This window comes from Aspergillus oryzae, chromosome 8 (genome assembly GCF_000184455.2).
Source record: "Aspergillus oryzae RIB40 DNA, chromosome 8".
Taxonomy (NCBI): Eukaryota; Fungi; Ascomycota; class Eurotiomycetes; order Eurotiales; family Aspergillaceae; genus Aspergillus; species Aspergillus oryzae.
The window spans coordinates 2,064,597-2,084,887 of NC_036442.1; the positions used below are offsets into that span (position 1 = coordinate 2,064,597).

The 20,291-nt window shown below is 49.5% G+C and overlaps 7 protein-coding genes across 7 annotated transcripts; 3 read left to right on the top strand and 4 right to left on the bottom strand.

The window, feature by feature from the left end:
• Positions 1-2,320: 2,320 nt before the first annotated feature.
• Positions 2,321-3,088, top strand: AO090010000494 (beta-xylosidase; the record flags this gene model as incomplete). Its single annotated transcript, XM_023233629.1, has 1 exon — positions 2,321-3,088. One exon carries the CDS (start codon positions 2,321-2,323, stop codon positions 3,086-3,088), a length of 768 nt encoding a protein of 255 aa, XP_023094201.1.
• Positions 3,089-4,513: 1,425 nt separating this feature from the next.
• AO090010000493 (uncharacterized protein) lies at positions 4,514-5,688 on the bottom strand (the record flags this gene model as incomplete). Its single annotated transcript, XM_001827425.3, has 3 exons — positions 4,514-4,533; positions 4,589-5,398; positions 5,460-5,688. 3 exons carry the CDS (start codon positions 5,686-5,688, stop codon positions 4,514-4,516), a joined length of 1,059 nt encoding a protein of 352 aa, XP_001827477.1.
• A 1,096-nt stretch (positions 5,689-6,784) lies between these two features.
• Positions 6,785-7,283, top strand: AO090010000492 (uncharacterized protein; the record flags this gene model as incomplete). Its single annotated transcript, XM_023233630.1, has 2 exons — positions 6,785-7,180; positions 7,221-7,283. 2 exons carry the CDS (start codon positions 6,785-6,787, stop codon positions 7,281-7,283), a joined length of 459 nt encoding a protein of 152 aa, XP_023094200.1.
• Positions 7,284-7,560: 277 nt separating this feature from the next.
• AO090010000491 (uncharacterized protein) lies at positions 7,561-10,983 on the bottom strand (the record flags this gene model as incomplete). The annotated part of the gene is made up of 5 exons (XM_023233631.1): positions 7,561-7,687; positions 7,738-8,094; positions 8,147-9,276; positions 9,333-10,689; positions 10,826-10,983. The coding sequence occupies 5 exons, from the start codon at positions 10,981-10,983 to the stop codon at positions 7,561-7,563; spliced, it is 3,129 nt and encodes a 1,042-aa protein (XP_023094199.1).
• A 1,008-nt stretch (positions 10,984-11,991) lies between these two features.
• On the top strand, positions 11,992-12,887 carry AO090010000490 (RlpA-like double-psi beta-barrel domain-containing protein; the record flags this gene model as incomplete). Its single annotated transcript, XM_001827422.3, has 3 exons — positions 11,992-12,368; positions 12,423-12,667; positions 12,760-12,887. The coding sequence occupies 3 exons, from the start codon at positions 11,992-11,994 to the stop codon at positions 12,885-12,887; spliced, it is 750 nt and encodes a 249-aa protein (XP_001827474.1).
• Positions 12,888-13,013: 126 nt separating this feature from the next.
• AO090010000489 (uncharacterized protein) lies at positions 13,014-15,841 on the bottom strand (the record flags this gene model as incomplete). The annotated part of the gene is made up of 4 exons (XM_023233632.1): positions 13,014-14,037; positions 14,098-14,311; positions 15,375-15,436; positions 15,750-15,841. The coding sequence occupies 4 exons, from the start codon at positions 15,839-15,841 to the stop codon at positions 13,014-13,016; spliced, it is 1,392 nt and encodes a 463-aa protein (XP_023094198.1).
• A 1,757-nt stretch (positions 15,842-17,598) lies between these two features.
• Positions 17,599-19,255, bottom strand: AO090010000488 (sugar porter family MFS transporter; the record flags this gene model as incomplete). Its single annotated transcript, XM_001827420.3, has 3 exons — positions 17,599-17,919; positions 17,991-19,126; positions 19,186-19,255. The coding sequence occupies 3 exons, from the start codon at positions 19,253-19,255 to the stop codon at positions 17,599-17,601; spliced, it is 1,527 nt and encodes a 508-aa protein (XP_001827472.1).
• Between the last annotated feature and the right edge of the window lie 1,036 nt (positions 19,256-20,291).

Here is a 20,291-nt window from a genome sequence, read left to right on the forward strand (position 1 = left end):
GCTTTCGATAGCGATATATGATGTGTCCAGAGGAGTCTTTATAGTCATTGGCTCTAGTCCAGCCCATAAGCATGCCCTCACCACTGCCCCACTATATTGAATGAGTTTCTCGTTATGTTAGTTACAAAGAGTACTCGCCCTCTTGGTTTGGTTGAAATACTTTGTATCAAACGGTGCTCCCATTCACGCTTCTCCGCCTCTGGGCGGCGGTCAATATCTTGATCGGAGTTATCGACATCTGGGTACGAGTATGTAGTATGGCTGCTCTTGGGCCGTTTGATACCCATTTTCAGTGTTGATTGCAAAGAAGATCTCGTTCCCACTCGACCAAAATGCCAATGACATCAAGGTCGCGCCTTGAACACTTTATCCACCAAAAGAAGACGATCCTTGGGTTTTGAAAGTTCTCAGTCACTACAGGTTGCCACGGATTTGTGAATGTGCTGGGATGAGTCTGAGAGGTCTATACTAATATATCCCCGGGTGAATGTGTTTCCCGCAGGGTATTTAGTTAGTTGGTGAATAGAAGCGGCAGTGGTGCATAGTAGAGGTGTTTATACTAACCTGTATGGTGTGAAGGGAGATATGAAGGAACGGTTCGCTGTATGTGTTTAATAGGGATGTGCCTTCCAGATATGCGTCTTCGCCGACGTCATAGTCCCAGGTGTCCGCTCGAGGGTACATCCACGCTAACTGACACATTGTATAGTGATAGAGATAGAGGACAGTGAGTGGATGATTGATTCAATTATCTGAAAGACAAAGAAAGTCCTTGTATGACTGTGTGTCAGGTGACCCATCAGTGACTGACATATACTATTCTAACTATGAAAAATATACTGATAGTTACAATGAGCCGCTTTATTGTCATTTTGAGTACAGTGTTGTTAACTTGTCAGTTAATTGGGTGTTATTTATTTAGTTAAAGTGGTTGGCCTTTGTGCTTTAGGGCTGGCTTATCTTTAAGGAGCCAGTTTTGCTCTTTTTGCCAGTGGAATGCAAGGCTGTGGATGCGGATTAGTGTTGGTACATCTTTAGAGGTAGGAAGGATGGAGTTTATTAGTGGATTGAATATTTTAGGTATAGTTTTGGGGTTTTGGTTAAGAGAAGGTAAGAGAAGGTAAAGATTATAGAAATAGTTAGTTTTCCTTATGAGTTTATTGATGTAGGATTGCCCATTAGGCATCGTAATTCTTAGTCAATTTTTCCTAGCGTTGGGTTGCATGCATCAATCTCCTATTGGGGACGCCGACGAACTTTCCAGACCAATATGAACCACTATATCTCACCTCAGTCTAGAGATGGGCTAGAGATCCAGTCACTCCACATCCTCCTCAGCATAACCAATCTCCTCCATCAAGTCCTGCGCCATCAGTCCGACAATCCTTATAGTCTTCTGTACTATCTCGATGTGTTCCCTACCCCGTTCCCGCTCAAGTCTCTCTATCTCTTACTTCTAACAGGCCTAATTGTTAGCTCAGAGCTGTAGTTCTAGTAAGCCGATCTTACCCGTTCCTCCTTAGTCATATCTGCGATCTTCTTCGTTTTGATGGCTTTTTTGTTCTTGCAGATTTTGTACGGGGTTTGTTTTTGTCCGGTCGGTTTTGTCGCAGATTCGCCATCGGGTACGTTGGTCTGCTTGGGGTCCTGTGCGTTGGTGAGTGGGTGATTTCTCTGAATGGCGTTGGGGTTATATGGCTTACCGCGGGCATGGTGGTTGATGTTGTACGTGGTAACTTTTGGTTACGATGAGGTGATAAGTGTGTGTATTGGTTATGGATTGATATGAGAGTGTCTCTTTTTGAGATCTGGGAGGTTCAGGTTGAGAGATTGAAGGGCAGAAGGTGTGGAACTAAAGTAAAGGGAGGGGGTTGGGTGTCGTAGCTGATGGTAGTTTCAGGTGGTTAACACAATGAACATACTGCATTGGAGCAACAACACTACACGATTATAAATGGGTTCTGTTATATCCGGGGAAACGAGACTGTGTCCAGTCATTTTACAAACTTGGGCCTGACTCTCCTTGAACACTCTCTTCGAGTCCTGTTTCTCCATGAAGCAATTAGATAACTTCATTATGCTCATCCAGGTACATATTTGACTACTGGAAGTGAACCCGCTGTGTAAGTAGTCAAAATAATATATAAGATCAAGAGTATGGGAGTACCTCTTCACTAAAGACCTAGTTTTTACTCGCATAAACCCCGGAGGATCTCCCGGACCTCATCCGCTCCATCCAACACCATAAAAAGACAACAAAGCCCTCACGCAAAAGGCCAACGATGAATTCCATATATTTATTAACCACTACAACCGCAAAATGACCCCCCTACCCAAAGTATCCACCCTCCTAGCCCTCATCCTCCCCATAACCGCAATCAAAAACCCAATCCTCCCAGGCTGGAACCCCGACCCCTCCATCCTGCACCTCAACAACGAATACTACCTCACAACCTCCTCCTTCGAATATTTCCCTGGTCTCCCAATCTACAAATCCACAGACCTAACCAACTGGACCCTCCACTCCCATGCCCTAACAAGACCATCCCAATTAGCCCTCTACGGAACTCCAACCGGCGGCGGTAAGACTACACCACATCCCTCCCCAACACATAATACTAACCCAGATCCCAAAAACAAAGGAACATGGGCCCCAACCCTCTCCTACATAAACAACACCTTCTACATAGCCACCATGACCCGGTGGACCTACGACCCAGTCGCAAAAGTCTGGCCCCGGATAACCTGGATCTCATCCCCCGATTTAGAAACCTGGAGTGACCCCATCTGGGCCGAGCCATGGGGCATCGACCCGTCTCTTTTCCAGGACCCTGTTTCCGGTGACGTCTATTTGAACCTCATGGCGCCGGATAGCAAGGAAACTGGGATCTGGGGCATTTATCAATGTCAGGTGGACCTTGGAACTGGGAAATGTATAGATGAGTATCGGTCCCTGTGGAACGGGACGATGTTACATGATGTCAGTGCTAGACCGGAGGGTCCGAAGATGTTTGTGAGGGGGGAGTGGTATTATCTGCTTATTGCTGAGGGTATTCTTCCTTTCCCTATTTCTTTGAAATATGTTTAGTTTGAGGGTGTTAGGGTGGGATGTGTGTGCATGAGTATGTGTATATGCTGATTTGAGTATGGATGATGAACAGGCGGAACAGACGACCTCCACCGCGCAAGCATCGCCCGATCACACTCACCACGGGGCCCATGGACCCCGAACCCCAATAACCCGATTCTATATAACGGTGCGTATGGATTCGATAACCTTACCGTGCAGTCGACAGGCCATACTACTATCTTCGATACCGCCAGTGGGGATTCATATGCCGTTTACATTGCCCGGAGAAAGATCAACGGATCCTCCCCATTAGGGCGAGAGACATTTCTCTCGCCCGTCACCTGGAAGGACGGATGGCCTGTTATCAACAACAGGAGACCAATTCTCCTGAGTGAATCCTTTGGCGATACACCAGATCAAAGCACACCAGACATCTGGATTGATAACTTCGAAGGATCGACTCTCGATAATAGATGGTATCAGCTTCGCACACCGTACACGGAGAACTTTATCCTCAGGGAGAAAGGAGGTATAATCTTCCGACCGAATGTATACTCCCTCAGCGAGCGGGATGTCCCAGCTGCTATTCTCCGGAAACAGACGTCGTTGAATATGACTTTTACTGCGGAGTTACTTCCTATCAGGTCTGAGTTGAGACAGAGTGAGACGGTTGGGATAAGTGTTTATTTGAGCGAGTTTCAACATCAGAATATTGGGGTTCGGGGTTGTAAGGATGGACCTGGGACCGGGATGTGTGTTTATACGCAGCTTGTGAGGAGTGGGACGGTTGAGGTATAAATCTTCCTTTGGCTTATTGTGGGTGGGGTGCTGACGCAGACAGTATGATGAGGTCCGGCTCAATGCATCGAGTGTAGATGGTCTTGTTTTGTATATTCGGGCTGAGCCGCTTTGTTATCGTTTTGGGTATGGTGTCGCCAATTCTTCGGTGAATTGGGTGTCGTCTATTGAATCGAAATGGTTGGCCTTTGCGCCTCAGGGCTGGTTTGTATTTGAAGGGGCCGGTTTTGCTCTTTTTGCTAGTGGGAATGGGAGGCCGTGGTCTGTTGGGGCACCGGAGGTTGGGTTTAGGAGTGTTACGGAGGAGTATTTTGAGGAGGATATTCCGGATTATGATAGGTGGGAGTAGCTAGATCATATACAGTAGGGACTGATAAATAAGACAGCCTTCATTTGCATTCGCTACTTGACTTAGATAGTGATGTAGGAGACATACTATACGCGTCAATAAATTCATCAGGTTAGTGCATTGACAAATCTGGTGATTAATCAAACAGATCTGCGCTTCACTAAAACACAGGAAATTGAATATAATCATAACAAGTTATCATTTCAAGTGCATGTCACAGACACGCCACTCTAGCCTATAACATAGGAACTATGTACAGCCTCTGCGGAACAGAGAATATGAGGTATCATTCACATTTAGCACTTGAGCTCGATAGCTATTGTCAGTCAGCAACTGTTCGCACCAAATAGGTATTATCGGGACATGCTTACCATTGGCATACAAGGCATAGGAATCAGCGTTGTTCAACGCATCCTGGGCACTCAGCTGAGTAGCGGCATCATAGCCGTAGCCCAAGTCCTCAGTACCAGGCTGGTAGACGCCAGGGGCGTGAGTGAACTCGTGAAGAGTGGTGGTGGCCTGGTCCTGGGCGTGGCACTTCTGAGCCAAGGGAGGAAGCTCAGAGTAGTAGATGTCGCAGTTGGCGATCTCGTTCTTCGAGGGCAGGGTGTAGGCCAGAACGTTAGGCTCACAGTAGCCGTAGGGGTCGTTGCAGTGGTACGTGGTAGAGCCACCGGAGGTAGAGCCGGCTTCCTTAGCGACAGCGCGCAGACGCTCAGCAACGGTCGTGCGGGTCTGCTGGTCGGTGGTCTTGAAGTACTCCTCGAACTTGGACTCGTCGCCGGATTCGGCGGCTTCGGCAGCCTGGTTGGCCAGCTTGGCAGCGTTGGAAAGGGCAGTGGTCAACGAGGACTCGGCGTCACCCTTGCAGTCGGTGACCTCGGTGCGGCGGGTGAGCTGCGACAGCGCCTTGGTGACCTTGGCGGCCTTACCGCCGTCAACATTGACGGTCAGGTCGTTGGACTTGTAGGGGATGTAGCCGGTGATCTTGCCGTCCACGACAATGGGGACGAATCCGTGGCTGCGGATGGAAACGGGACCGCCGCTTGCCAGGTCGCTGGTGGAGGCGATATCGAACTCATCCTCCAGGGTCTCTCCGGCACCGAGAGAAGTGACAGCCTCCTTGGTGATGCCACTGCTCCTCAAGCGGCGCTTGATACCCTCGAACTGGACCTCATCCTCTGCGGCACTGTTAATAAATGCCATTGATATTCATGACTAGTCTGTTAAAGGGAAACGTACGGCCGCGGTAGATGGAAACCTTCTTGACAGGGCCAGCGTCCTTGAAGAAGTTCAGGTGGACGAAGGACACTTCCTCACTGCCGGTGTTCTTGACAACCGCCTTCACACGAGTGTTGTCAATCTGGGTCAGCTTGACCTCAAGACCAGGAGAAGAGCTCCCAGCGGTTGGCGCTGACACAGCGGTGGAAGCCAACGCGAAGAGCGCAGTGGAGAGAGTAGTGACACGCATTCTGGCGGTTTGGAAAGAAGGGCTGTGGGAAGAAAGATGAAGTGTGATAGATACTCAACAAGCTGAATTGTCTTGAATCTAAGTGAAGAGTCGCTGGACAACGAGGGCTTTATAGTCTCGATTCCTTCTGGTCTGATGGCCTTCAAAATAGTCATTGCGCACTTCTTCAGGCCTTGCCACGGGTATAGCTCCGGTATCTCACCCTGTAAACAGAAGGTAGTATCCGAAGCTGCATTGTTTAATATCACGGATCTCTTGGCGAAGGTAAAACTCGGACTCATGTCTTCGAGTTAGAGAGACAAGATCATAAGCGAAGGCTTCTTTCTTTAGTCCTAAGCTGATTTAGGGGACTTGGCCCGGCGGAGGCCGAAAGACTGTGTTTTGTCCATTTCAGTATATGATCTGCTCGCCTCCACCGATAAGGATGGGGCCGTTGGATCTGGCTTCAACAGAGCCACTATGCCGCCGGTCTCCCGGGTCTTGGCTGTCGTCCCGCTCTCGAGCCATGTTCCTGTCACGGTGAAGATCTTCAGGCTGAGAAGGTGGTGAATCAACGATATATCGAGTCAGGATACACCTCAATACGGTGTTAGTCAAGGGCTGTCTTAGTCTCGGAATAAGCAACGCCAAAATGCTTAGCGCACAGTCCACCCCACAGAGAATTCACCGCGAATGCTACCCAAGAGTTTCTAGCAGATTGAAATTAAATTGCCAGGCAGAAGCCCTGCAGCCTCGGATGCAGGGTTATTCTTTCCCCATAAACTCTCATCACTAATCATGAGAATACCCCTCATAACGATACCACGCCACGCAGACTTGGCCCGAGATTTCGCCAGCGATCATTGGCGCGGGTTTATGATAAATCGCCGATCGCGCAGCTTGGGTTTCATTGCGAGTGCCGTGATGACATTTAGTTGAAACGTATGCAAGGCTGGCTTTTGCGTAGGTGGCGAATCACTGCCTGCAGTATATCTTCCCGACTTTGAAATGCCGCTGTCTTCCTGCCCTCCGTCTCATACTCTACCTTGTACATCTCCACGTCACCCACTTCCGGCTCCTCTAATTTGTCCACATTAAATCCTTCATTTCCTCAATAATGATGGGCGCAGCTGTAGCTCTCCAAGTCCTTCTCGCCCCGCAGCTGGTCTCGATCGACCAAGCATCGTCCCAGCAGACGGCTGTGTCTGTCAAAGCGTCTATCCAAAATCCCTCCAATGAGCCGGTGACGATGCTCAAATGGGGTACCCCTTTTGACCCAAAAGCCGGCATCCTGGGGGTTTTCCAAGTGCAGGATGAGACAGATGGTCAGGCTGTCCCCCTTGACACCATCAAGTTCTCCCGCAAGCTTCCTCCCGCCGCGGATGACTTGCTCGAAATCGCCCCAGAGAGCACGGTTGACACCGTTGTCACTCTTCCACCTATGCCTCTCCAGTCAGGTCATGACTTCTCAATCCGTGCCCAGGGAAGGTGGCATGCAGTGTGGGAAACTCCTGTGAGTGACGTCCAGAATGACAAACTTGAACAACTTTCAGACGCAAACCGGGGCGATTTCGAGTCGAACACCGTTCAGTTCAAAATCGAATAAGCAATGTTGAGCAATTTTTGCGCCTTGTTGAATGACCTTTATGTACTGCTCCTTATGTCTATCTTTTTTGGATACTCCGTCAAAAAGACGTAAATGAAGGATATTCTTGTATTATGTGAAAGATAAATTTCGAATATTTATTCTCGGAGGCGTAGATAAGCCTCGTCCTCGTCGGTGGCAGTTGCGCCCGCGTTCAATAACTGAAGACTAGATCATCCGGGCATCTCCTCGTGATTATAACAAAATAATTGCTCTCTATATTTACTCTATCGTAGGTTATTTGTCAGCTACTCAAGCTTATTCCGCTCGGTCGCTCGCGAATATCGGGATACCTCAGCAGACGACTTGGCGCTCTGCACTGTGCTGACGGCATGGAATGAGAAGTCGAGCTCTCCAACCAACTTCTTCACATCCCTACTCTGAGTTAGTAGCTGTCTCGCTGCAACGATGATCTCTTCACTCACTTCATAAGTCTCTCCACGTCACCACCTATACATCTAGTGGAGATTTGTAATACCGCAAAGGTAGCAAATCCTGGCTCTGCGATATGCTTTAGACTCAGAATATCCTTGTCCATTGCTTCAAGCCTTTTGGTAAAGCTGTACGGCCTTGGTGTCTTTAGGTAAGGCGGAAGAGGCCTGCGATCGGTGATGCTGGCGGACAGAAGGCATAATACTGAAGTGATTTCGTGGGTGGTGACACCTGCACTGGCAACCAACCGTTTAAAATCATGGAGCCAGGCAGAGTTTGATTCTTCGTCGTCACCAATTTGCAACAACGTGTCTGAAGCATACCCCAGAAGACTCAGGTAACTTACGATACTATCGAGCGGTTAACTCTCTGGGCAATATGAAAGAGGTAAGTAATACTTACTTTTCGATACATGCAATAATAGAGTCATATTGCTTCTTGGGGAATCGACCACCAATTGGTACTTCCCATTTGAGGAATTCTGAATAGGTCCGGAGGTTATTCAACATCAACATCTGCTTGGAAAACACCTGGTTACGGGACTTCAAAAGCCTTCGCCCCGCCGAAGTCTTGAGCGCCATATCGCCTGCTTCGCCGCGCACTCGTGCCGACACGGTCTCATGAATGAGCGAATAGTAATTGGCAAGAAGGTACAAAGAGGCACCCAGGCTTTGACGCAGCACGGAGTGTTCTGAAATAGGGTATGGAAAGAATGTCCAGAAAAACGCCACCGCAATGCCACCGGTTACTGTTGCCAATCGATAGGGTGCAAGGAGGTATATGGGGTAGTATGACTGGCCGTTCGAGGTTGCGACTTGCTCACCGACCTTGCGAACCTGGAGTTCGTACCCGATTATCATGGACGTGGTGATAATGGTGATAATGCCAATAGCCCGGAATCGGAATAGCTTGATTGGCACATAGAAAACGCACGTTAAGAAAATGAAGAAGAAAACGATGATTCCCGGGGTCTGCTTTCCAGGGATGTACCAGCTTAAAAAGCTGAGCACCATAGCCAATACAGTGCCAAGTATACGAAGCACAAAGCCGAATATACTCTGTCCAGAGGTAGGGGTCATGCTAAGGTTGACCATAATCATAGCCCAAATAAAGCGTTGCTTAATGAAGAAGCTCTGGGTATCGTGAAGGAGGCCAACAATGGCGATAGTCATGGTGGCGCACGCAACCCGGAAACCGTACGCCGACTCTTGGGTGCGGAACATCGCAGGAATGAGTCTGACCTTGTCACCAATTTTTTGAAAAGTGGTCTCTGGCCGCAGATGCTCTGGATCCTTCCTATGTTTGTACGCTTCACCCAACTGGAGAATGTTGTTCTGAGCGTTGATGTCGCCTATATTATCATCTTCGTGTGTGTCCTCAGCCTTCAGTAAACTTGTGGCCCATTTTCGCAAACGTTTCCAGCCTGGTATAATAATATGGCGCCTTGAAAGCTTTCCACTTTCACGTTTGTCATCCGCGAACTTTACAAACTCAAGTACCATCTGACCGGTTGAACTGAGTAGCTGCTCCATCTAGTCATTGTCAGTATCCGGCAACATTTGAGAGGCATTGAGAGCAAGCTACTTACATAAAGAAACAAGTACAGCTGTCGCTGGCTCCGCTCTCGGCCAATGAATGGATCACCATAGCTGATGTCTTCCATGTCATCGGTAGGGCGATCGAAAAAGTCTTTAGGCAGCTTGATTCCCTTTTCTTCACTCCACGTTCGAAGGGCGATCCGCTTAGCGACCTTGAAGTCACGAAGTCTCTGTTCAAGATGGGCAGCGAAGTTTTTGTCGCCCGGAGATGGGACAGCCGAAGCCTCAACATCTTCTACGCCACTCGATGACGTCTCACCATTTGCGGCAGTGGCAGTCTTCTTTGGTGGCTTGGCCAGTTTTAACACAAACGAAATATGTTGGAGGCCCTCGTCTATAGCCTGAATCATAGATTTGAACGGATCATGCACCGCCCGCATGATATCGTTCCATTCCTGGACCACACGATGACGTACCAGATCCGGTATATCAGTCGCCGTCGGATCAATAGGCGTATTCCATTTATTGTATTCAGACAGGCGCTGAAACAAGTCCACGGTGAAGCTCAAACCCACGACAGGGATCATGACCTGTCGAAGATTTCGAAAGATTGCTTGAAGGTCATCGGGCCCGAGGTTGCCAAACGCGACCTCACGCTTGGCAAAGGTCAAATCCCCATGAAGCTTACCATGGATCTCGGTGATTTTCTGCACTGCTGTTCGGATAGCTTGTGCCTCTGGGCTGTACACCTTGCCATCCTTGGTAATTTTCTCCACCTTTGAATCGTATGTTTCTGCCCTACCAAACATGTCACTTTCTTCCAGAGACTCGAAGTAGACTGTATGAGCTTGAAGAGCTCCGCGCAGGCATCCCACATAACCGGCCATCTGTTTAAACACTACTGTCCGTGAGGTGACGGGATAGATGAATAGGCATACTCCAGTGGCTAAGGCCAAGCCAACCAGGCATGCCTCCAGCAACTTCGTGACCATAGATATGGCAGCTGCCATCGTAGTCATGCGGGGAGCATAACTGAAAGTTACGTTGGCAACAATCGAGTAAATAATAACCGGAAACTGGAACTGCTGGAACTTGGCCCGAAACGAATGGACGACGTATATCTGAAAGAACAACCAAACACCGCTAACAGCCGACGCCGACGGGTTGTACGGCGTGTTGACAATACTAGTACCCACGCTAGACACCACCTCAGTATGCTGCCGTGCCTTAATACACGAGTACATCATGAGCAGGGTAACAGCGGATGCCACACACACAGCCAACACGTCAAGGACCATCATCTGGATAAACTTGGCGCGAGGCTGGATTGAAAAGCCCAGGACAGATATGATGGCCATGAGATATCCCACCGTGGTGAATTTGGAGGCCACAGCATCGGCCTGGAAACTGGTTGATGTTAATTATCTAATCGACAAGCTTTTCTACCGAGGACTAAGCTTACATCGCCAGAGCAATTGTCGGCGGAACAGCGCCTCTATACATGTATTAGCTCGTATATACAATAGCCATAAGGTGTCCTTACTTCATCATCAGGAGGATAGTCGGCGTATCCAAGCCCAGACTATCCCATCCTGACTTCAGTTTCGCCATGAGGCCCTTCTTTTGTTTACTATCCGGTTTTACCTCCGGCTCATCTGGTAGCGGCCATTGCGAATCCTCGGAACTGCGATGCGACGACATGTTGCGTCGCGTCGTGCTCTACTGGGCACCCTCTATCCTTTCCGACACTCGGCAATTTTGGATCATGAACAATGCCGATCAGAAACCCCTCATCGATAACAGCCGTCTCGAAACACGTGACCGGGTGACAGACGTGAAGCGATTTCCCATGAAACCATTCAAGTTCGCCACGCTGTTCAAGGGGAATGTCGCCAGTTCCAACTGGGAAGAAAGAGTGGGGATAACAAGGGGTTTCAACGGACAAGGATGAAAGTCAAAAAATTTATGTTGACTCCACGTGGGGATGGAGTAAGGATTTGAGCCGAGACGAGGATGCGGACGACGATCGGCGCCAAGAACATTCTCCTTCTGTGAACGGTGAGTGAGGATGTTGTCCCCACATAAAGCGACATCGGGAAGTCTGGGGAACGTGCAATATCTGCGTCATTGTGCAGGTTCATGACTACCGAATAAACAGAGAATAGAAAGGAAACACGTGGAGACCGCCGGATATCGAAGTCTCGAATAGAAAGTCAGGCACAACCAAAGCAGAATTAAGATACATTACATCTTTTAGGCATACGATTGAGAATCATTATAAGACTGAGGAGTATATTGAATTATAATCCGACTAACAACCAAGCTTTGAATACATTAGTCAGGCTCCGACGGTAGTTATCAATCGAATCATGTTACCAGTTCCATATCCATAACTCTTCACTATCCTCAATTAGGTTAAAAGCCATACAAGGATGATCTCTAGATCATGAATATCTATCCATCACAACCAAGACATATGGTGATATAACTTCCTCGGTTCTAAGCACAAATCCTATAGCCACTCCTTCTTATATTCACCTTATCATTGAATCCTCCCCAACACTCAAAGCTGCCAACAACATCCATGGATATCCCGACCACTACGCCCACCCAACGCTACACAAACACCAATCGATAACACCATGTATTAATTAAACAAAAGAACCCGCCAAGAGTCCCTTCTCTTTACCCCTGAACAAGCAACCAGAGATGAAACAAAAGCAATCGATTCCCTCCCCTCCCCCACAACCATTGCCCATTTACAATTCCACATATCCACCTCCAACCCCAGATGTAGAAAACATTGAACCCTTAAAAATGTCTACCCCAGACCCGCAAACCCACCCACCAACAGACATCCCAAAACGCAAACCCGTCCCTCCACCACCTCCGCCACCAGCTCCAGCAGCATTTCCAGCGATTGACGAGGACAAACTCGAACCCCACCCCCAAACCGCCAAATGGCCTCCAGCAAAATGGACCCAACTCCCCCGAAAGAAAAATCGCCTCATCCTCACCTCAATCGCAATCGCCATATGCCTCCTCGCCCTTATAATCGGTCTCGCAGTCGGTCTCACCCGGCATTCGTAAGTCCCTACTCCCAACCATACATACTGAATAACTTCTAACAACCCTTAAAGAAATCGAAACCTCCCCCTCCCCACAACCAGCGGCGGCCCGTACACCGGCGACCTAACATACTACGACCCGGCGCTAGGCTCGTGCGGAATAACGAGTTCCAATTCGGACTTGGTCTGTGCGGTATCGCATATTCTCTTTGATGCTGCGTCGACGGGGTCGAATCCGAATGCGAATCCGCTTTGTGGGATGAAGGTCAGGGTGAAGAGGGGGGAGGCGAGTGTTGATGTTACGGTTGTTGATCGGTGTATGTTTTCCCTTCTTTTACTTTTCTATTTCACCTCCGTTGCTTTGTGTTTGGTTTCCTTGCTGGGGTTGGTGCTAATTGGGAGGTCTTAGGTACGGGATGTGCTGTGAAGGATTTGGATGTCAGTCGGGGGGTTTTTAAGAAGTTGGCGGATTTGGATCTGGGACGGGTGAGTGTTGACTGGGCTTGGCTGGAGGAGGCGCCTGTTTCTGTGAGATGAGGTTTTTCATGAGGTTTATGATATGAATGGGTTGGGTTGTTATGTTTGATGAGGTTTGTTGTTTGCGGTTTGCGATCTGCGATTTTTATACTTTTGGCTGGCTATGTACATATATGCTTATGTTGGTTAATATTCTGGCCACTCGGGGTCAACCTGTTCGCGCCAGGCGCGCAATCCGCCCCGAATATCCGCCACGACTCTTTCGCCTCCACGGTCCAGGCCCAGCTCCTTCAGTCGTTTGACTGCGATCTGGGAGTCGTTTCCGAGTCGACACACAACATAGATCGGATCGATGGAGTCCGACGAGGCGATATCTGCTGGCAGCCACGGGGGCAGTGGATTCGACCCATTGGCTACTTCGTTGTTCTGGGCGGTTTTCGTCGCCGACGATAGAATGGACGAAATGGGGATATTGATACTGTTTTCCAAGCTGCAGATGTCGAATTGGACCTTCTCCCGAACATCGATGATCGTGGGTTCCTTGGTTACCGTTCCGATAGCCTCGCTGGAAGCTGTCACTGGATACTTCGTCCGGTATTCCCGCGGCGAGATGCGCTCTTCCGGGAGCAACAGCTTCTCTGGACCGACACTTCCACAGAAGAAAACATAATCGGTAGAGCCTGACTTGACGGTCTCCAGCGTCACACTAGCCTCACCAGAGCACACCGCACAATTCGGTCGGCGCGAACGCAGTTTGATAGTTCGGAACAACGGGGAAGAATAAGCCGAAAAGATATGTAACGATGGAGGTTTTACTTCCTCGTCTGTAGCCGTAATGACCTTGATCGCCTCCAACGCCTGCAGTACACCCATTGTACCGACAACCGGCCCAAGAATGCCACCATCCGCACAGCTCATGATACTGTTTGCCGGAGGCGGCCGAGGAAAAACACATCGATAGCATGGACCCCCAGTCTTATCTCCTACCGATCGAGGAGGGTTATTCAGCACCATAAGCTGGCCTTCCGTCCGCAGAGCAGAAGCCGAAACCAACGGCTTCCCAAGCAAAACAGCTGTATCCGAGATCAAATAACGTGTCGCCGGGTTATCCGTACAGTCGAGGATGAGGTCATAGTTCTTGAAAATATCCGCCGCATCTTGGGGCGCCAGATGTGCTCGGTGCGCTATGTAAGTCGGATGAGGGTTCAAACTAAGAGCAAGTCGCCTATTAGAATCCGCAATGAAAAGCGGGCACGCAGACCAAACTCACTCGCGCAAAGACTCAATCGCACTATCCACCTTGAGCTTCCCAACATTCTTGCTCCGATGTAATACCTGCCGATGAAGGTTCGAGGATTCCACCGTATCCCCATCCACGAGTCCCAGTGTGCCCACCCCGGCTCCGGCGAGATACTGCGCAGCCGGACATCCCAAGCCGCCCGCTCCGACGATCAAAACCTTTGCGGATCGAAGTTTCAGTTGACCTGTAATATTGAAAAGTAATTGTTAGTTATTGCACCTCAAGCGACTTCCGTTTTAACAGGAAATCCACTCGCCTTGCAACCCCACTTGCGGCACGATCATTTGTCTTCCATAACGTCGATATTCTTCGTCTAGTAGCGGCCACTTTCTCTTTTCATTGCCTTGGGTGCTAGTCGTAGCGGTGGAATTTGGGGCGTCCTGCGCCCTGGCTTTAATCGCTGCTTGCTCTGCGCTCTCGAGTTCGCGTTTCAGCCCAGCTAGCTGTGCTTCGGTGGCGGCGATCTGGGCGCGCAAGGAGGCGCAGGTATCTTCAATATCTCCCATTCTTTTCGCCGGTAGGGAGTCAACGGAATAAAAGAGGTGTATAGGCAGGTCCGCCCTGAATCTCAGAATAAAAAAAAGGCGGAAGATGACCCCGCGCGAAGATTCTCAGCTACTCTTATCGGAACCCGGCAATCTGAGACTATGCCTATTCGGGTAGTAGTACCATCTTGAGGTTACGGTGATTTTTACCGAATTTACATGGAGGGATCAGACGAAAACATTCGAACTAAAAGAGCTTAATAGTTTAAATTAACCATTATCCACTTGACAGGCCATAGTCTAATATGCAAGTAGCCTTATGTACACACCCCATTGGCCCTGTCCTGTAGCAGCCCCGCAATCTCACTATGTGGCTCGATATAGCGCTTCAGCTTTTGCCTGAATAGGGTTCGCTGCTCAAACGCATAAGCCATACCAATCAGCTTCTCTTCACTCCAGTGCGCGCCCATAAAGCTAATCCCGAAAGGAATGTTCTCGGCAACCTGAACTAGATTGCCGAACTTGTTGTATACGGTTTTCGTTCCCTTGGGATACGCGCCAAGCGGGACTGTGATGACCGGCGTACCGACGACTGATGGGACGTAGGCTGCCAGCGATGTAGGAAGAATGATAGCATCGAGCTTGTGGCGCGCAAGGGTCCCCAATACACCTCCTTCTCCTCCTAGACGGAGATTGTTTTGGTACATTGGCCAGAATTCCGTAGAAGTATTGTTGATTCCGACGGCGAGTGCTGCATCCCACTGGACCGTGTCACGTCCGGGATAATCCTCTCGTGGGTCACTCTGTGTGTATTTTCTGAGATCCTGTAGGGTATGTATGTTGTTTGGATTAGTCTCCAGCTTAGAGAGGTAACTCTCGATATTGGAGATAAAATCAGCATGAAGAACCTGAGTTACACTCTTGCTTTCGGGAAACTCCTCCCAGGCTGTGAAGTTCGCATCTTGCACAATAGTAGCACCCGCCTCTGTGAGTACAGAGATAGCGGCTTCGAATGCGGAGAGGACTGCGAGGCCGTGTGGTTCCATGGCTAGGAATGGTAGGACATTCCGTGGGATACCAATCCTCTTCCCCTGCAGCCTGTCCAATTGGCAGGCACCGACATAGAAGGGGACAGACGGGTGAGGCGAAGCAAGCGTATAGTTATCCCTCCCGTCTCTGCCTGCAATTGCCCCCAGAACCCACGCTGCATCTCGGACGGTCCGAGCCATTGGTCCAATGGTGTCTTGGTGCTCGCTGATTGGGATGACGCCGTAGCGTGAAGTAAGGCCGACTGTTGGTGTGATACCGACAATGTTGTTTACCTCGCTGGGAAATAGTATACTTCCCATTGTCTAGGTTCCTGGGTTAGCCTATGATGGACCTACATGCAGCATAGTTTGCAGCCACTTACTTCGGTTCCAAGCGCTGCCACAGCCAGTCCGAGATCAACTGCCACAGCGCTACCACTTGAACTTCCTTCGGGGTCCTGCATCGGATGATAAGCACCTAGAGTTTGTCCACCCCTAGGGCTCCAGCCATTGGAAGAATTAAGCGAACGGAAATTCATCCACTCCGACATACTCGTCTTTCCGAGGATGATGGCCCCATGCTCCTTAAGTTTCCTCACAGCAGTTGCATCCTCTCGCACTCGAGAATCATAGAGCGCATAAGAGCCGGCTTAAGCACAAACACACATCAGCCGAACGTGACAACAGAAAACAGCACTACCAGTATGAAACAGGGACGATATGCACCTGTGGTCTGCATCTTATCCGCCGTTCCAATATTATCCTTGACCAAAATCGGCATACCATGCAACTCTCTAAAACAATCATCAGCACATGACAGTCAGTAAATCTAGGCCAGATTATACTTACCCCCGACTAAGGCCATATAGTCTCTCCCCATCCAGCACTTCTGCCTCGTGCAACGCATCCGGGTTAACCTCCAATATGGGACGAAGTGTAGAATTGACCTCATTGATCCTCGCAACATACGTCTACACCCGATTAACGAACAATCCAACCACCACCACAACCCAAGAACAAACCTTAACCAAATCCACGCTAGAATAGCAATTATCCCCAAGATCACTAGCAAGGTCGTCCTTCGTCGCGTGGATGAGCGGCGGATACGCACACGTGAACGCGGACACCGTCACACAGGCATATAGGAAACACAGAAGCCCGCCGAAAGCCCTATAAAACAGCATGGTTGCACGTAATCCCGACCGAGAGGATCTAAAAGCTGACGAGAAATGTGAAGTTGGAATACTTAATCGAATAACTTTCTCGTCTTATATAGGAATCAAAAGTGGTCATTCACGGTGCCTAACAGATCAACAGGGCCCTTGCTTTCACTGGACTGACAAATTCGAGGCCATTCATCTCCTTTACGGATGCAGTGAACAATAGGAAGGTGCGATCGTGTCACCTGCTTTCGTTCCTGTGGAGTTGGGTTACGTTGAGAGGCTCTCATATTGGAGGAAATCTGACTCGCCCCCTTGCCTATACTGCTGCGAGTACTATATTTGGGCAACACATCGTGCCCCTTTTCTGGAACAATTCTTTCAGCAATGTTTGCTTTTTAGCTCTTAGGGTTGCACAAGGAAGATTGCGATGTTTTGGATTACATCAGTGCCAAGAGCCGCAATTCTATATAAGAGAAATTGTCTCAATTGACTCGTAGAAAAGCCCCGGGTGGTGAATCGTGGAGGCTCGTGGGTCGGTTGCTCGACTTGGCTTCGGCTTGCGAAGATCATAATGGATGAGATTAATTATTAAGCCGCTGTGGGGATAACGGTTGACCTTCTTTGTCTCTATCATCCTGATGCAACCCTAATCTATTAACGCCTCCTGATCGTCGCACGAATGGAAACAGTGGAATGAAAGAAGATGTTGGGATGGTTCTATTCCTGACTAAGCTCTATAACAGATTCCTCCCGTTCTGTACAATAGTTTGATCGTCGCGTCATGGTCTAAATAATCTAGACTTTGTTATCCTCGGCCTGCTCGATGTGAGAGACCACACCCTTGTTCAGGGTATGTTCCACGGCAGCACGGCGCTCATTCTCATCGACAGCCCCAAAGAGAATGTCCATCTCTTCCAGAGAACGGCCCTTGGTTTCCTTGGCGAAGAAGACGATGAACACGCCCATGGCCACGCAGAAGATTCCGAACATGAGGAACGTCCGCCAACCCAGGTTGTGCACTGCGTGGGGAGTGAATTCGGTAACACAGAAGTTGAACAGCCATTGGCTGCTTGCTCCAAGGCCGACACCGTATGCACGCAGGCGTGTTGGGAAAATCTAGAACGGAAGTCAGTCAGGGGATGTCTCGGATATTATGTTGGTTTCTCGTATAAATGGACCAGTCTTACCTCACTCAAATAGACCCATGGAGTTGGGCCCCATGAGGCGCTGTAGCCAATGACATAAAGATAGATCATGGCAACCATGGCAATGGAAGCCTGGGAAACCCCTGACGCAGATGTGTCAGGTGGATGAGTGGCCAAGACGGCACCGATGATGAACATCATGGAAGCCATCCAAATTGAGCCTCCAATCAGACTCTTCTTCCGTCCCCAGCGATCAATACCGATGAACAAGAAGATTGCCGTCGCGACGACCTTCACGGTTCCGTAAACACCCGTGGCGAAAAGAGACGAGCTGGTCGCGCTAAGACCGATGGTCTGGAAGATCTGAGGTGCATAGTATCCAATGGAGTTGGTGCCCGAAAATTGCTGGCAAAGCATGAGTACGGCAGCAAACATGAAGCGGTTTCGGTTGCTCGGCTGAAGGAACTCTTTGTAGGTCAAACCCTCGGTCGCCGCCTGCTCCTCCTCAATGGAGGCGCGGATCTCAGCCATCTCGGTCTGCACCACCTCGCTACTGGCGGGCTCATTTCTAATATACGCCAGAGACTGCAGCGCCTCTTCATGACGACCTTTGCTAGTCAACCAGCGAGGAGACTCTTTGAGGAAAAAGAGTCCAATCAGCATGAGCCCGCCGGGAATGATCTGGATCGCAACTGGAGTCCGCCATTGCTTCGTGCTGGGTGCAATATGCAGGGACACTCCATAGTCCAACCAATAGGCAAAGGTGCTTCCGATGACCAGAAACTCCTGGAACATTCCAGCAATACGACCTCTGATCTCCGGGGGAGCGCTCTCGCCCACAAACACAGGTGTGATACTGGACATGCCGCCGATACCCAATCCGGCCACGACTCGGCCACCATAAATCATGCCAATCTGGTGGCTTGCGCCAACTTGAATAGCAGCTCCAATTAGGAACACGACGGTAAGGATCATAAGGGAGTAGCGACGTCCGAGAAAGTCATTGAGGAAGGAGGCGCCGATAGCACCGAAGAAACAGCCAGCAGTGAGCAGAGACACCACATTGGAAGAGACCTGGGCATTTGCCGCGTCTGCAAATCCATCGGATCCCGATAGACCGAAATCATTCTTGAAGCTGTCCAGGGCAAGCACACTACCCATCACTCCGGTGTCGAACCCTACAGAACATCGTTAGTTCATGTACGACAAGTCAGTCTGGTTCAACAAGAAGGCGTACCGAAAAGCAGGGACCCTGAGTAGGCCACTGCTGTGAGGATGTAAACACGGTGATTCTTGAAGATACCCATTTTGGCGAAATTGGTCAGGACCGATGGGTGGCAGACAGTTCAATCAAGGAGGGCCGTCTCGAGAAAAACAGAAACCAGGGAGATGTCTGGGGAAGACCCCATTATATTCCCCAGCCCTCCCCCAGACTCGTCTCCATCGATGGGTCAACTAAGGGCCCCATAGCTATACTCCATCCAGGTAGACATATCTGAACTGTGATAGGCTGTGGGCGAGGATGCTAAGCACCGCGATAGGCATTGGCGGCGCCGCCCGCAAAACCCCAGTGGCAAGCGCTTCTCTTTTTTACCCACGCACGGGGCTCCCAGGAAAGCAACTCTGGGGGAAAAGACGTGACTCGGCAATGCTTCTTTCGACTCCGCGATGTGGATACGGACGGAGAAATTCTGTCCTTTTCGCGGGGTGTCATTTTTCCGTCCACTAAATGCGGTCGCCAAGATGACACTAGACTCCATTCTATCCACCAAATATCACGGGGATAACACACATTTCATTTGCCTGTCGTTCGTCTATGATGCCGTTTAATCTCAGGGCCGATAGGTAAGGCGCTGCTGATCGGCCTATCAAGAAGATCTTCTCCAATAATCGTTAATATGGCATGACCTAACTACCCTCCATCGTTGCATTAGCCTTACTACAAGTCACTGAACAACCAATGATGATTCCTTCTAGAAAGCCCCAGCCGGCGTATCAAACCATTATATATGGATAGATTCTCTAAAATGCTCTACCATCGTCGTCATACTCACCATTGAAGTTACGACCAGCTCGGCCGAAGAGTGAACCCACTTAGACGCAGACGGTCCATACGTGAACATCACTCACCGACATACCCAAGACAAAATCTCAGTCATCTTCAATATATGGCCGGGATAAATATGCCCTAAGCCTTCCTTATCAGTAAGCATCACTGCCTGACGGTCTCCCCTGTGGGATTTATGAGGAAATTGCAATCAGTTTTGCTCCCAAGACACCTGTGGATATACCTGTCCCGAAATAGATATTATCCAGTTTGGCAATGCTAGATTATATGAGCAG